Source organism: Paroedura picta, chromosome 3, assembly GCF_049243985.1.
Source record: "Paroedura picta isolate Pp20150507F chromosome 3, Ppicta_v3.0, whole genome shotgun sequence".
Lineage (NCBI taxonomy): Eukaryota > Metazoa > Chordata > Lepidosauria > Squamata > Gekkonidae > Paroedura > Paroedura picta.
In genome coordinates, this window is record NC_135371.1 from 43349486 (window position 1) to 43362654 (window position 13169).

Here is a 13169-nt window from a genome sequence, read left to right on the forward strand (position 1 = left end):
GCTACTATATAATTTCCAAAGTCTCTGAGCGTGAAACTATGGTCATTATGTGTACACAAACCTACATAACTCAGACAAAAATACTTTGGGCAAGCTATTATTACAACTTGTACATTTTACCGCAACTTGTACATTTTAAAACCATTATTCTGTCTCCCCTCTAACTATACAAAACAACTTATGCCGCATTGTAAAAACATCTAAATTAACTCACCATTTAAACACACAAATGCTACGTTTGCAGCTTTCAAACCTCCCATTGGGAGAGGGATGCTGTGCCTATAGTTCAATTACAAGAATCTGCAATAATCAAAATAGTTTTACAAAAATTCCATACTGGATGCTATAATAGCCTTATAGCCCCATTAGGATCATATTCCTTGTGCTAAGATTATGGGGCACCACAGAGTTTCAATGTTCTAAATTAATTTATGTTCTAAATTAAAACACAGGTTATTTGGAGTAAAGTGTGAAGACACCAACCTTATCACTTTCACCTAGAGACAAGATGGAAATAGGGTAAGGCCAATAACTTGAATCTAGAAATTTTTTAAATGTTACTGATAGAGATACTGCTAATTTGGGATTCAGGAATAGGTTAATACCATGATCAATCCTCACAGATATGACCATAAGGAAAGCCATTCTTGATGAGACCCATGTCCTATCCAGTCCAATACTGTATGTCACACAATGGCTATAAACCAGGTGCCATCTGGTGATCTAACAGTAGGGATAGAACTCCAGAAGCCCTCCCACTGTTGCCCCCAGGCTCCAAGAATACAGAGCAATACTGCCCCAGACAGAGTGTTCCATCTACACCCTGTAGGCTACAAGTTGCAGCTAATAGTCGCTAACAGTTGGCATACCAACCACAACCTTTCCTTGATAGGTACTATCTGGCCATGAAATGGATGTTGGGATCACGTCCAGATTGGTCTGTTGCAATATGCCCTACGTAAAGTTTCCTTTGAAAACTATTTGGAACTATTTCAATTAGTGCAAAATGTACCTGCACGCTTGCTGCCTAACAAGTTCCTGGGAAGCATTATTTTCCTCAAAGGATAATTTATAGTGATGGGTTATTACCTTTAAATGCCTCCCTCTGGAGTAAGGACACTAAATTAAACAGCGTGCTCCCACAAAGAGCCCATCTTTAGCAGAGGCTGCTCTTGGTGTGGCCCCATTCTCTCAAGAGGTGTGACAGACTGCAGCTAAGGATAAGGCCTTTACTGTGATAGAAAGGTGAGACTGCCTGCAGGTGCCTGGTGAAAGGTTTTCTATTCAGTCTGGGTATGTGTGTGTGTATGAGAGAGGGGGAGAGAGAGAGAGAGAGAGAACACAAGCACATTACTATTATTAGTTAGGAATATTGATTTTGCTGTTGGCTACAGGAATTTATTGTATTTTAAATTACTGTAAATTGTGGACATTTATTGTGGTGCTTGCTGTTCTTGTTTTGTTTACACTGCCTCAAAAGAATAATTACACAGTACATTTTTTAAAAATAAGAGCCTTAATCAACACAAATGTTTCCACAGCCCAAAATACCCTGTGTCCCAAAAGCAACATTTCAGGGGACACTGCGCTACAGAAAAACTGTTCTGCCTGAGAAAATCCTCTGGGGGCCCCAGCTGGGAGACAAACAATGGGGAAGACTGCTGCTTGCCTGTGATGCCAGTGGGCTTCACAAAACATCTAAATGGCACGGCAAAAAGGCCGCTGGCCTAGGCAGCACTTCCACCCAGGGTTGCTTTATGTTCTCAAGAATGTACTCAGGTAGGTGACTGCACAACAGACTCTTAGTTCACTGTCTTCTTTCCTTATAATGGGGAAAAGACATTTCATCTCTTTATGCTTGCAGTTTTGTTCTGTTTCATACATAGTAAATTTTGTTTCAACTTCAGAATTGCCTCCAATGCCTGGTTTGTTCATGTAATCCCCATACTGCCCCGGCATTAAACTACATAGACCAAGACCAATTTTCATCTGCCAGATATATGCAAAAAGAGGCTCAGTGACATCCTTGAGAATACAGACTGAGTGACCACAGTCTCCTAGCCACTGAAGCAGTTCAGCAACTTTAAATGAGAATTAAATCAACAAGTACACCCTCCCCTAACTATCACTGAAGAAAAATGAGAAACTTAGTGAGGTATGTTTGAGAATACAGTCGGCTTCATGGGACTTCCTCATGGCAGGTGATGTGTCTTTCTCCTTATATCTGAAGAAGAGGAGTTGGTACTTATATGCTGCTTTTCTCTACCCAAAAGAGTCTCAAAGCGGCTTACAGTCGCCTTCCCTTTCCTCTCCCCACAACAGACACCCTATGAGAGCCCTGATATCACTGTTCAGTCAGAAGAGTTTTATTAGCGCCGTGGTGAGCCCAAGGCCACCCAGTTGGCTGCATGTCGGGGAGTGCAGAATCGAACCTGGCTTGCCAGATTAGAAGTTCGCACTCCTAACAACTACACCATACTGGTTCTGCACAATGAAAGGTTCTAAACATGGACATTTTTTAAAAAGCTGGAGATTCATAGAATATATAGTAATTATAATGCAATAATAGGTTGCCCTGTTCCTTTAACCCTCCACCCCGGAGCATGGTTGTGACTCAGTGCTAGAACACCACCTCTGCATTCAGGCTTTGGGAAAGAGCCCCCTCCAACTGAGATGCCAGACAGCCACTGCCAGCAACAGTGGATAATACCAGGAGGTCCAAGGGGTCTAAGACAACATCATAACTGCACACCATCTGCTAATATATCTATGACTCAGACCAATACAGAAGAAACCGCCCGTTCTCCTAGCAATGAAAACAGCAGTGCAAAATATTTTCATTCAATTTAAGATACAGAATATGTTTCCTATTTATCTTCAAGTTACACACAATATACTCCTAAGAAGATGCCTGTCCCCCCCTGCCCCCCCCCCAAATCTTACTCTCGTTGGCTACATAACATTAAGTGGATTCAGAGCTTTTTACTGTTCAGAAAAATAAATTCGGTGGCAGTGTGATCCTTCATCCCCCATCCCCCATCCACTTTTCTCTTTTCCATTTTCTTTCTCCCTCCAATACACACACGCACATATAAAAATCACTCCTGCAGAGTACTTTTTGAAATGTCATTCCACAAAACGCTACAGCTGTTTAAATGCCAGTCACATAGGAGAACTTGTTCAGCAGTCTAGAATAATCATACCTTTCAGAAAAGCATTCTTCTAGACAAATGGGATCTTATAGGGCATAGTGACAGAACCAAAGATGGACTGCAGGCATGCGCTGTTAGTGCACATATGTGCAATTTACATATTTATGGCAATGGGACTATTACAGATATGACAAGCAACTGCAAAATGTACCTTTCAAACCAAGTTTTTTCCTTTCCTTCAGGAAAGTTAGATTAAGCACAATAATATTCCACTCCTTCTACCTGTCTCTCCCAATTTAAGAGAAAGCAATACAAAACCTAAACAGTCTCATTCCAAAAGTCACATGCTAAATTAGAAGCAAGATGTTTTCTACATTCAGTCTAGGCACCTGATGCACTCACAGTGCTAATGCACCAAATTCAAACAAGTGTCAAGAACAGTTTGAGCGCCTTTCCACGCAGCGAATTAACAAACAGCACACAAGATGTGGTTCGGTTCCATTCTACCACTGAGGCTCCATGCTTCCATGGGGTTTAACTCTAGTTAGTATTAACCAGGGATTAGCATCTTAACCTTAAGAGAAAAAGCCAAGCTCATTTTCTGATTAGAAAGACACAAAAGAGCGTAAAATGCAGAAGGGGACTCTGACAGTTCATTGGGGAGACAGCCAGGCTTGTCCTCCATTCTCACATTGTTCCAGCAGGCAATCAAACTAGAAGCCCACGTGGCACCTAGCTGCCACAACCATGTGCCAACAATGTGCTAGCTGTGGCACCTAGCTGCCACAACAATGGGCCAACCCATCTCTTTTCTGCTTTTACTCAGATTAAAGCCTTCATTTGTCTTGGGTGACATCAGTCTATATCTAAATCTGACTGAAAGCTAACCAATCAGCTCTGATTATGCAGTGCCATGGCACCACAGTCACTATGCAATTCCCTGACTAGCAAGGATTGCGCAATAAAGAAGTAGCTGCCCTAACTATGGTGCCACTGCGACACATTTGGTGCCACTGCGACACAGCGTGAGAGAGAGAGAAAGAGGGAGAGAAAGAGAGACTGAAAGAGAGAGAGAGAGAGAGAGAGAGAGAGAGAGAGAGAGAGAGAGAGAGAAAGAAAGAAAGAAAGAAAGAAAGAAAGAAAGAAAGAAAGAAAGAAAGAAAGAAAGAAAGAAAGAAAGAAAGAAAGAAAGAAAGAAAGAAAGAAAGAAAGAAAGAAAGAAAGAAAGAAATCGATCTGGTTATTTCTATTTAATAAGCATTAGGAAAATCCAGATCTCCAGGCACCTCATGTCCTTAGGCTTAATAGAAAATCCTATTAGGTACAGGTAGTCAAGCTATAATCAAGCACTGCATTTCATGTTGCAGAAGATGCCCTTTTGACATTTAAACTATGCCCTATACTCTTATGTCTTCAGCCTTCTTACACATACACAATAGTAGGCATAGTATAAAACATGGGTGCACAACATTAGCACACAGCCAGTACTAGATAACCCCTACTAAGAGCGTGATGGTAACATGCCTACTGATTGCCTGATGATTGCTATTTTCCACGGGCATGGCATTATTTATTGTATGGCATGTGTATAACACAGCCAGGAGATCCAAAGATAGTCTGGCTGCCAGGCAAAGAGATGCTTAGAGGTGGTTTGCCATTATCTGCCCCCGCATCATGACCCTGGTATTCCACGGAGGTCGCCCTTCTGTGCTAGGCAGGGCTGACCCCAGGTTCCATGCCCTGGAATTTTCACAGCTCATTAAGTGTCTCCATGCTAATGGGATAGGAAAGGAAAAGTGAGGAAGAATAATCAAAGTGACCTCACTCCTCTGAGCTGAAGTTTAGCTCACTGATTTATCAGCAGCCAAAATCCGGAAGGGAATATTAAAAGGACAGCATCAGCCCCTCGCCCCCTCTGCACAGCTGAGCTGGACAGCTGCAAAAGCAGGGGGGATTTGTGGCCCTAAACCATGCAAAAATCCTGCCTGTAAAATGAAGGAAGACAAGACGTAGCTTTTAGGAAAAAACTAGATGAGCAAAGCTATGAGTATTTTAATAGAGCAACTAATGAGGAACAGGCACTTCCTTTTATGTTCAAGGGACACACTTAGAAAAAAGTGTCACTTGCCAATTTCTTCTTAGAAGAAGTGCAAAATTAAAGTAAACCAGAGACATAAGTCCCAAGAATCTTTTTAACAGCAACTAGAAGAGAACCAAGGGGCCTGACAGGGCAGTTTAATTTTTTTTTTCTACAAAGCTGTCATTGCAAAAAGTAAAGGCATCAGTACAAACATTAAAGAGACCTTGAGATGTTCTCTGAATTGATTTTATTCTGATCTAAAGGATTCCGCCTGCTACAGGACATGTCTATATTTTTAAAAAGACCATTCATGGAGCTGTATTCCTACAATGAAGCATACATAAAATCTGTTGGATAAATGACTTCTAGATGATTCCTCTTTCCTCCCTTTAACTAATGCTCAGCTGCACAATATCCCATCCTTTCTTGAACTTATTTAATCACCATCAGGATGGTTATCTGTTTTTCCTCCCTTGGGGAGCTCCCTGAGCATGCAGAAATCCATCACTTGTTTACATGTGTTTCAACTGAGAAGCTTTTCTTATCCACAAGGGCCAGCTAGTTTACTATCACGTGCAGTAGAGCCTCTTGTGGCGCAGAGTGGTAAGGCAGCCGCCTGAAAGCTTTGCTCATGAGGTTGGGAGTTCGATCCCAGCAGCCGGCTCAAGGTTGACTCAGCCTTCCATCCTTCCGAGGTCGGTAAAATGAGTACCCAGCTTGCTGGGGGGTAAACGGTAATGACTGGGGAAGGCACTGGCAAACCACCCCGTATTGAGTCTGCCATGAAAACGCTAGAGGGCGTCACCCCAAGGGTCAGACATGACTCGGTGCTTGCACAGGGGATACCTTTACCTTTACCTTTAACTGAGAAGCTTTTCTTATCCACAAGGGCCAGCTAGTTTACTATCACGTGCAGTAATACCAAAATCCTGAGAATCAGTACAACTGAAATTATCCTTTTTACCACTGAATTGGGAGGAATTGTGTGGGCTGAATGACATGGGGGGAAGAACCAAATTTGCGGCAGGTGATACAGCATAAATATTAGAGCCAAGCATGGCTCTAATGATATGAGATAATCCATAATTTCTTGATTTTGAAAAACACGAAAAATCCCTCAAACAGAAAAGCAGGAGAAAAACGGGTAATGCAGATCTTTTCCAATATGATCAGAGACAGAAGCTAATGCAAGCAATTCAATTTAGAACAAAAGTACTTCTATAACTCCTATTAGCTGGCTCATCTGTTTTTAACAACCTCTTTCCTTTCCATCTATTTTCCTTATTACAATATTGATTTATACAATCTGAAACTCTGATCCCCCCTCTGCAGTTAGCCATTCTTTCAAGCGTGATAGGCCCGCATGGTCCCCTTTCAGCACAAACTCAAAACTCAAAAACAGTTATACTCCAATTGTGAAAAAAAGTATCTGGGCAGGGCAAAATGCTTCAAGGCAGACTTTTTCCTCTCCCCAAATTGTGGCAAACATCCTTCCCATGAATGTTTTATAGAAGGCAGGAACCCCTGGGTAAATGTGAGTTAGTGGACTTTGTTGTTTATCAGAGCAATGGTTAACTTGGAAAAAATGCTGTCTCCAGGCCAGTTTGGCAAGTACCGTAAAAAGGGAGATAAAGGAGGCTTTTCTAACAGCTTGTATCTCCAAATCATCTTTAACCGCTCCTCGTGGAGCGGATTAAATAATCCGTTAAGGGCCCCGAGGGCGGGCCCTGTCTGTGATGAGGAAGGGTGCCGATAGGCCCCTTCCCCCGGACTGACAATTGGAGGGCCCAATCGATTGGGCCCCCCTGATTGGTCAGTCCTGCAGCAAGAGACCAATTGCGAGCCGCTCGCAGCGCAGCTTGCGATTGGTCCCTTGCCGCCGGACTGACCAATCAGGAGGTGCAAAGTGCCTCCCTATCCGCCCCTCCAACTCGCCCGCATGCGGTCGGCCGCCATTTCCACGCTACCCACGGAGACAGCAGGTCGCCGACTGGCTGCGCTGCGAGGAGGCCCCGCCAGCAGCCCTAGCCACAAACACACCACCTCCCCACCACCCAAACCCGCTGGCGAGGACCCGCGGACGCAGCTGGCCCTGCGGCTGCGCCGCCAACAGCCATCCAGACAGTTCTACCTTCCCACGCGGGTGCGGCCGCACCACCGCTGTCAACGCCTCCGGCCGCACTCACTCCAAAGACGCCATGTCGCTGCCGGCCTTCAGCCCAGAGACTGCTTCCCGCCCGCTCCTGCCCAAGCAATGCCACCGGGACCCACTCCACCCGCACCCACACCCACACCAACGGATGCCACAGTGACTGCAGACACTGCGGCAGCAATGGCCGTGGAGGCCCCGGCCCCACAACAACTACCTCTACTGTCTTCTGCGGCCGAGCACACCACCCGCCATTTCTATGCTCCACCCTACACCTCAGGTAGGTGCCGCACCAGGCTCAGACATCCAGGAGGCGGCAAACGCCACCGGAGCCACACAGGCTGCACCATCCACGGCTTCTGGTGCACGGCCTGCCCGCTGCCAAGTCACGCTGCCACCCCACCCTACTCTATCGCCTCCCTAGCGCCCGCTGTCTTTAAGCCACAGCGGGCTTAATTTCTAGTCTCATTCTATTTGGTTTGAAGGTATTTGGTCAAAAAAGGGCAGAAACGGCATCTGCAGTGTTATGTGTTAATTATGAGCAGTACTTTACAATCTTACAAGCATATTCCTACAGAATGAACTCTAATGACATTTTTTTTATTTTATTAATGCGTTTTAGCAGTGTTACTGCCAGCTGAGCTATATATCCACTTGGCAGGGGAATCCATTGCTCAACACTGGTTTCACACTTATCAGAAACCACCAGCAAATGGCTTGCCATGGGGATGAAGCTGGCAGGTGATATCTACCTGAGCAATACTTTTACTCAAGTGTTGCCCCACACAGAAGGGCCTCCATACTACTTGGATTTCAGGCAGCTGCCACTCCACTGCTAGTTCACATGAAATAGGATCCACTTTCTCTCACTAGAAGTGATTTCTCTCCAGGCTATGGCGGTCTGCTATTTATTCCAACATTGCTATCTCTTGTCATAATAGCAGTGAGATGATGGAAATGAAATCTGACACTAAACTAAGTAGGGTATAATTTAAAAAAAAATCGATATAGGTGAATCTGGGGCAAAGAGAAACTTTAATGTTTAGAACAGCACAGCTTTTATCAGCAACTTGTCTTTTGCAGGGAAAAGCTGTCCTCTACAATACCGTTGATTTTGCACAGCTAAGGAAAAACACAGCTAAGGAAAACTCCTTGGCTTATCCACTATATAGCTTACAAGTCTTTAAGGTCCCTAAGGCAAATTTCTGTTTTAATGCAGTATTTTATTACGTATTTTCACATAGGGGTATGTAAAAAAACCCACAACCAAGGATTTTTGGGGCTCGGGTATACTGAACCTATAAAATATTGGTATTTCCTAAATCCCAATACCAATATGGCATTCAGATTCCGTAAGTATTCAGGAATACCTTTATGCCAATAAAAGGTTACTGACTAACAAAAGAATACCAATTTTTCACAGCTCTGATATGGCCTATGAGGACCATTATGTTCAATGGTCCCCATAGGCTATAATATAGAGAATCAATCTGGGGGTATCTACGACTCTGGGGAGGGCTGTTTTTTGAGCTAGAGGCACCAAATTTGCAGCATAGCTGCTGTGGCTGCTCCTAATAATAATAATTAAAAAGTTTGAAAAAGATCACACCAGCGAATCCAATTATATAGGCCCCGAAGAAGTTTTACCCATCCCTTTTAAAATTTAGATGCCTTCTACAATCTGCAGCAGTGGAATGAGTGAACTCCAAAAACATTTAAAGTAGCGATCCCCAAGCTGTGGGCCGTGGACCACATGTGGTCCTTCGACTAATTGGAGGTGGGCCCCGAAGGATGCCTTCCCCCCCCCCCGGCCCTTTACTTCATCCCCCCCAGCACTTTACCACACACTTCATTGTTGTGGCGTGTCTGTATCTTATTTTGAAGGGATATTTAAACATTACCATAGCAATCAGAGAGCGCTAGGGCAGTGGTTGAGAGTAGAGGAGTAAACTAACCCCCCCCCCCCACCGGGCCTCAGTAAAAGGCGTTGAGTGGTCCCCGGTGAGTGGTCCCTGGTGTTCAGTGGTCCCCGGTGATAAAAAGGTTGGGGACCACTGATTTAAAGTCCCTTTAAATGCCTTCTCAAAGCTGAGAGTTCACTCTGAAGACATTTAAGGGGACTGAGATGTACTTAAACTGCAACTATCTGGTGAGCCCCTATTTCAGATAGCTGAAAAACAGCAATCATCATCATCATCATAATCATCTGAACAAAATCTATTCAGCTGAATACCAAGCAGGTATTTTGGGGTGCTTTTCCAGCTTGGATTCACTGAACACACACTATTTTCACACTGTACAGAGCCCTAAGTCAGGAGGATGAAAAGGGGAACCCAGGAGCAGTCCTAAGAAAAGCAGCAGCTCTATGAAGAGCCCTATGAAGATAGGTTGAGCCCTATGAAGATACGTTGACCAAGCCCTATGAAGATAGGTTGAGGGACTTGGGAATGTTCAGCCTGAAGAAAAGGAGGTTGAGAGGGGACATGATAGCCCTCTTTAAGTATTTGAAAGGTTGTCACTTGGAGGAGGGCAGGATGTTGTTTCCGTTGGCTGCAGAGGAGAGGACACGCAGTAATGGGTTTAAACTACAAGTACAACAATATAGGCTAGATAGCAGGAAAAAAATTTTCACAGAGTAGTTCAGCAGTGGAATAGGCTGCCTAAGGAGGTGGTGAGCTCCCTCTCACTGGCAGTCTTCAAGCAAAGGTTGGATACACACTTTTCTTGGATGCTTTAGGATGCTTTAGGTTGATCCTGTGTTGAGCAGGGGGTTGGACTAGATGGCCTGTATGGCCCCTTCCAACTCTATGATTCTATGATTCAATTATACATAAAGGGAGAGTCCACGCAGGTCCCCAGGGGTAATGACTATGAGCAGGAGACCATTTGGTGGTAAAGGCCTACTCTGAAACAAAGACCTGCTGAACAGTAGAATAAGAATAAGGAAGTGACTGTGGCAGAGAAGAATAAGTTAAAAAGCAGAAGCAGAAATGGAGGGTCAGTTTTTTAGCTACTCTAAGCCCTGTCCTTTAAGTTCCAGATAGATTTAAGTCTGCATTCTTCCTTTTGTACTATATTACTTCTCAAAACAGTCTAGCAATCCAATTATATTCCAACTAATTAATGAGCCCAAGATGCCAAGGGGTTAACATCACACAAAAATCTGGATGGTGAACATCTGCAGTAAGCAATAAGCTAATTAAAGAACTGGTATTTCTATATCATTTTAGGGGGCTTATTCCACCTATCACTTATAATTGCTGTCTTCCAATATACACCCAAAGTAGGCAAAGCATCTTTAAATCCAGCATTGCACAGTATAAGGCAAGCAACAACTCAGACCACTGAGTTTTTATTTTATGCTGTTATAATTAAAGGGTTACCCTACTACTAGCACGTTAAAACTTTTGGCGCCCAAAGCAACTGAACCTATTTCGTGTTCATGGATCTTTTGCCAAAAGAGTAGGAGAACAAGAGTAACAATGCATGGATGACATACCAGATGAATATCTTCAGCATCACTGTTCTTTGCATAACAGCTTTTCACATACATGTGCATTATACCAGTGGTCCCCAACATTTTTATCACCAGGGACCGGTCAATGCTTGACAATTTTACTGAGGCCCGGGGGGTAGTCTTTTGCTGAGGGACGTCACCGCCGCCTGAGTCCCTGCTCCACTTGCTTTTCTGCTGGTGCTCCTGACTTTCTGCTGCCCACTGGGGGGCGCTGCCAGCAACAGCTGCGCAGTGCCACACCGAGGGGCAGCCCCAGCCATGGCAGCCGCTAGAGAGACCAAAGGTGAGCTGGCAGCAGAGTGGCAGGGCAGCCCCTGAAGCAGCTGGGGAGGAGGACAAGGAGGAGCCGTGGCCCAGTACTGACTGATCCACGGACCGGGACCAGTCCCCAGACCGGGGGTTGGGGACCACTGCATTATACAATACTCCTTCCATGTGGAATCTGGCAAAGTGATTGTATCCACAGAGAAGTAAGTAGACAGCCAAACGTCATGGTTTACAAAAAAACCCCACAACCCCCCCAAAAAACTTAAGGATGTTTGACCAACAGGAGGTGAAGTCCTTTCTGTCCATTAAATCCCTTTACTTGAAATGATACAGCAAAGCTGCTCCTGACCCTCCTAGACGGCCATGTACATACGAATGAACATGTATGTTCTCCCCAATGGGATAAATAGCAGCCTCAATGGAGGCACTTTGCATCAGGAAAATGGTACAGAGGAAAGGCTTCTCATTTCCACTATCCTTCACTATATTTCCAGCCTAAAAACAGTGCTCAATAGCCAACTATTTTTTTAAGGGGGCAAAGGTCTGAGACTACCACACATTAGGCTCTCTGTATCATATACAATACCATGGGTAATCTGGCAAGATGTATAGGTAGGAATTGCTTGCCTTTTAAAAGAAATCCCTCAGAGTTTTGAACAGTTTAACGTCTGTAAGTGTGCACACATACTAATCAATACAATCTTATACATATTGCATTTTACGTTGCAGGAAGTATTGTGTATATTTCAAATTTTACTCAAAATTTGTCTGTAACATTTTCCAAGGACTCAAACATTTTCAGAAATTTTACATCCGTAGCAACAATACTAATTCCTGGCAGACTTTTTGATTAAAGTGGAAGTTGGAAAAGAATTGAAGGAACCAGTCAACTACAGACACTAGCACAGACATACCAGTAAGGTTTTTACCATAGCTTTAGGGAATTAATGGGACTGCAATAGTCTACAGCAGCCTTTCTCACCCTTTTAACTGTTGAGAAATCCCTTAAATATTCTTCAAGCTTCAAGACACCTCAGAACTGATGTCAGCAGGCCACACCTCCCTACCACACCCCAGGAAGTCACATGTACTCACCTCTTTGGACTCCAGCCATGCAACGAGCCTCGGTCAGCAAGTATTTTTATTACTGGGGCCACTACCTTTTCCACCCCCTCCAGGTTCGTCAATGGCCATTTTGGAGAGGGGCAGGTCAACATAATCATATATGGTCATGTCACCCCCAAAAGTTTTACATTAAAAAAATAATACAGAGAAAATTAATTCCCACCCAATTGGAGAAACCCTTCCGGGGCTACCAAGAAAACCCAGGGTTTCACAAAAACCCATTGAAAAAGCCTGGTCTACAGTATAATAGAATACAGTTGCATGAGCTGAGACACTGAAAGATGAAGCCCATATCAACAATGTGTTGTTGCTACTGATATGTGCAGTCATCTTAGCGTAATGTCTAGTAAGCAGCTTTTGTAGTGCTTCAACAGTCTTCAAAACCTGTGTGACCAAGATGAATGGGGCAAGAGGGAGGATCACTATATTTTTATCCTGCCCTCCCTCCAAACTTAGGACAATATGCAAGTGCTTCCCACCGCCCAATGAAGTAGGTTAGAAGGAAAGTGACTGGACCAGGATCATCTGGACCGATTATGCACTGGAGGTTTCATGCTGGGCTGCAGGCTGGAGTTTTAGTCGTGGCAGGTTGCCCCACCTCTTCCTCCACCCACATGGGAGAGCATTTGGCCTGGTGCACCTCATCCGCCCCCGATTTGGCCTCCTGCGCAAGAGCTGGGGCAGTGAAGTTTCCAGTGCATAAATGGTCCTGGTGAGCTTCACGGATGAGACATAGAGAATCTGAATCCAGGACTTCCATCTCTAAGCCCTGCACTCTTAACCTAAATGTCAAAAGTGCACACAATTATGCCCACATCACATCACTTTCAAAATTCCTACGATATATTTATTGTGTCTCCATATTGTAGTTTGCCCACT

General features: G+C 44.2%; 1 protein-coding gene across 3 annotated transcripts in view; it reads right to left on the reverse strand.

Moving 5' to 3' along the window:
• NCKIPSD (NCK interacting protein with SH3 domain) overlaps positions 1-13169 on the reverse strand; it is a 117501-nt gene that overhangs the window by 76666 nt on the left and 27666 nt on the right. Inside the window, exon 1 of one of the 3 annotated variants that reach the window (XM_077325435.1) lies at positions 606-624. The exons of the other annotated variants lie outside the window; for them this stretch is intronic. Within the exon in view, the coding sequence (XP_077181550.1) occupies positions 606-608 (3 nt within the window). The 5' untranslated portion in view covers positions 609-624. Of the gene's footprint in view, positions 1-605; positions 625-13169 lie in introns of those variants that run through there. 3 annotated transcript variants of the gene reach the window in all.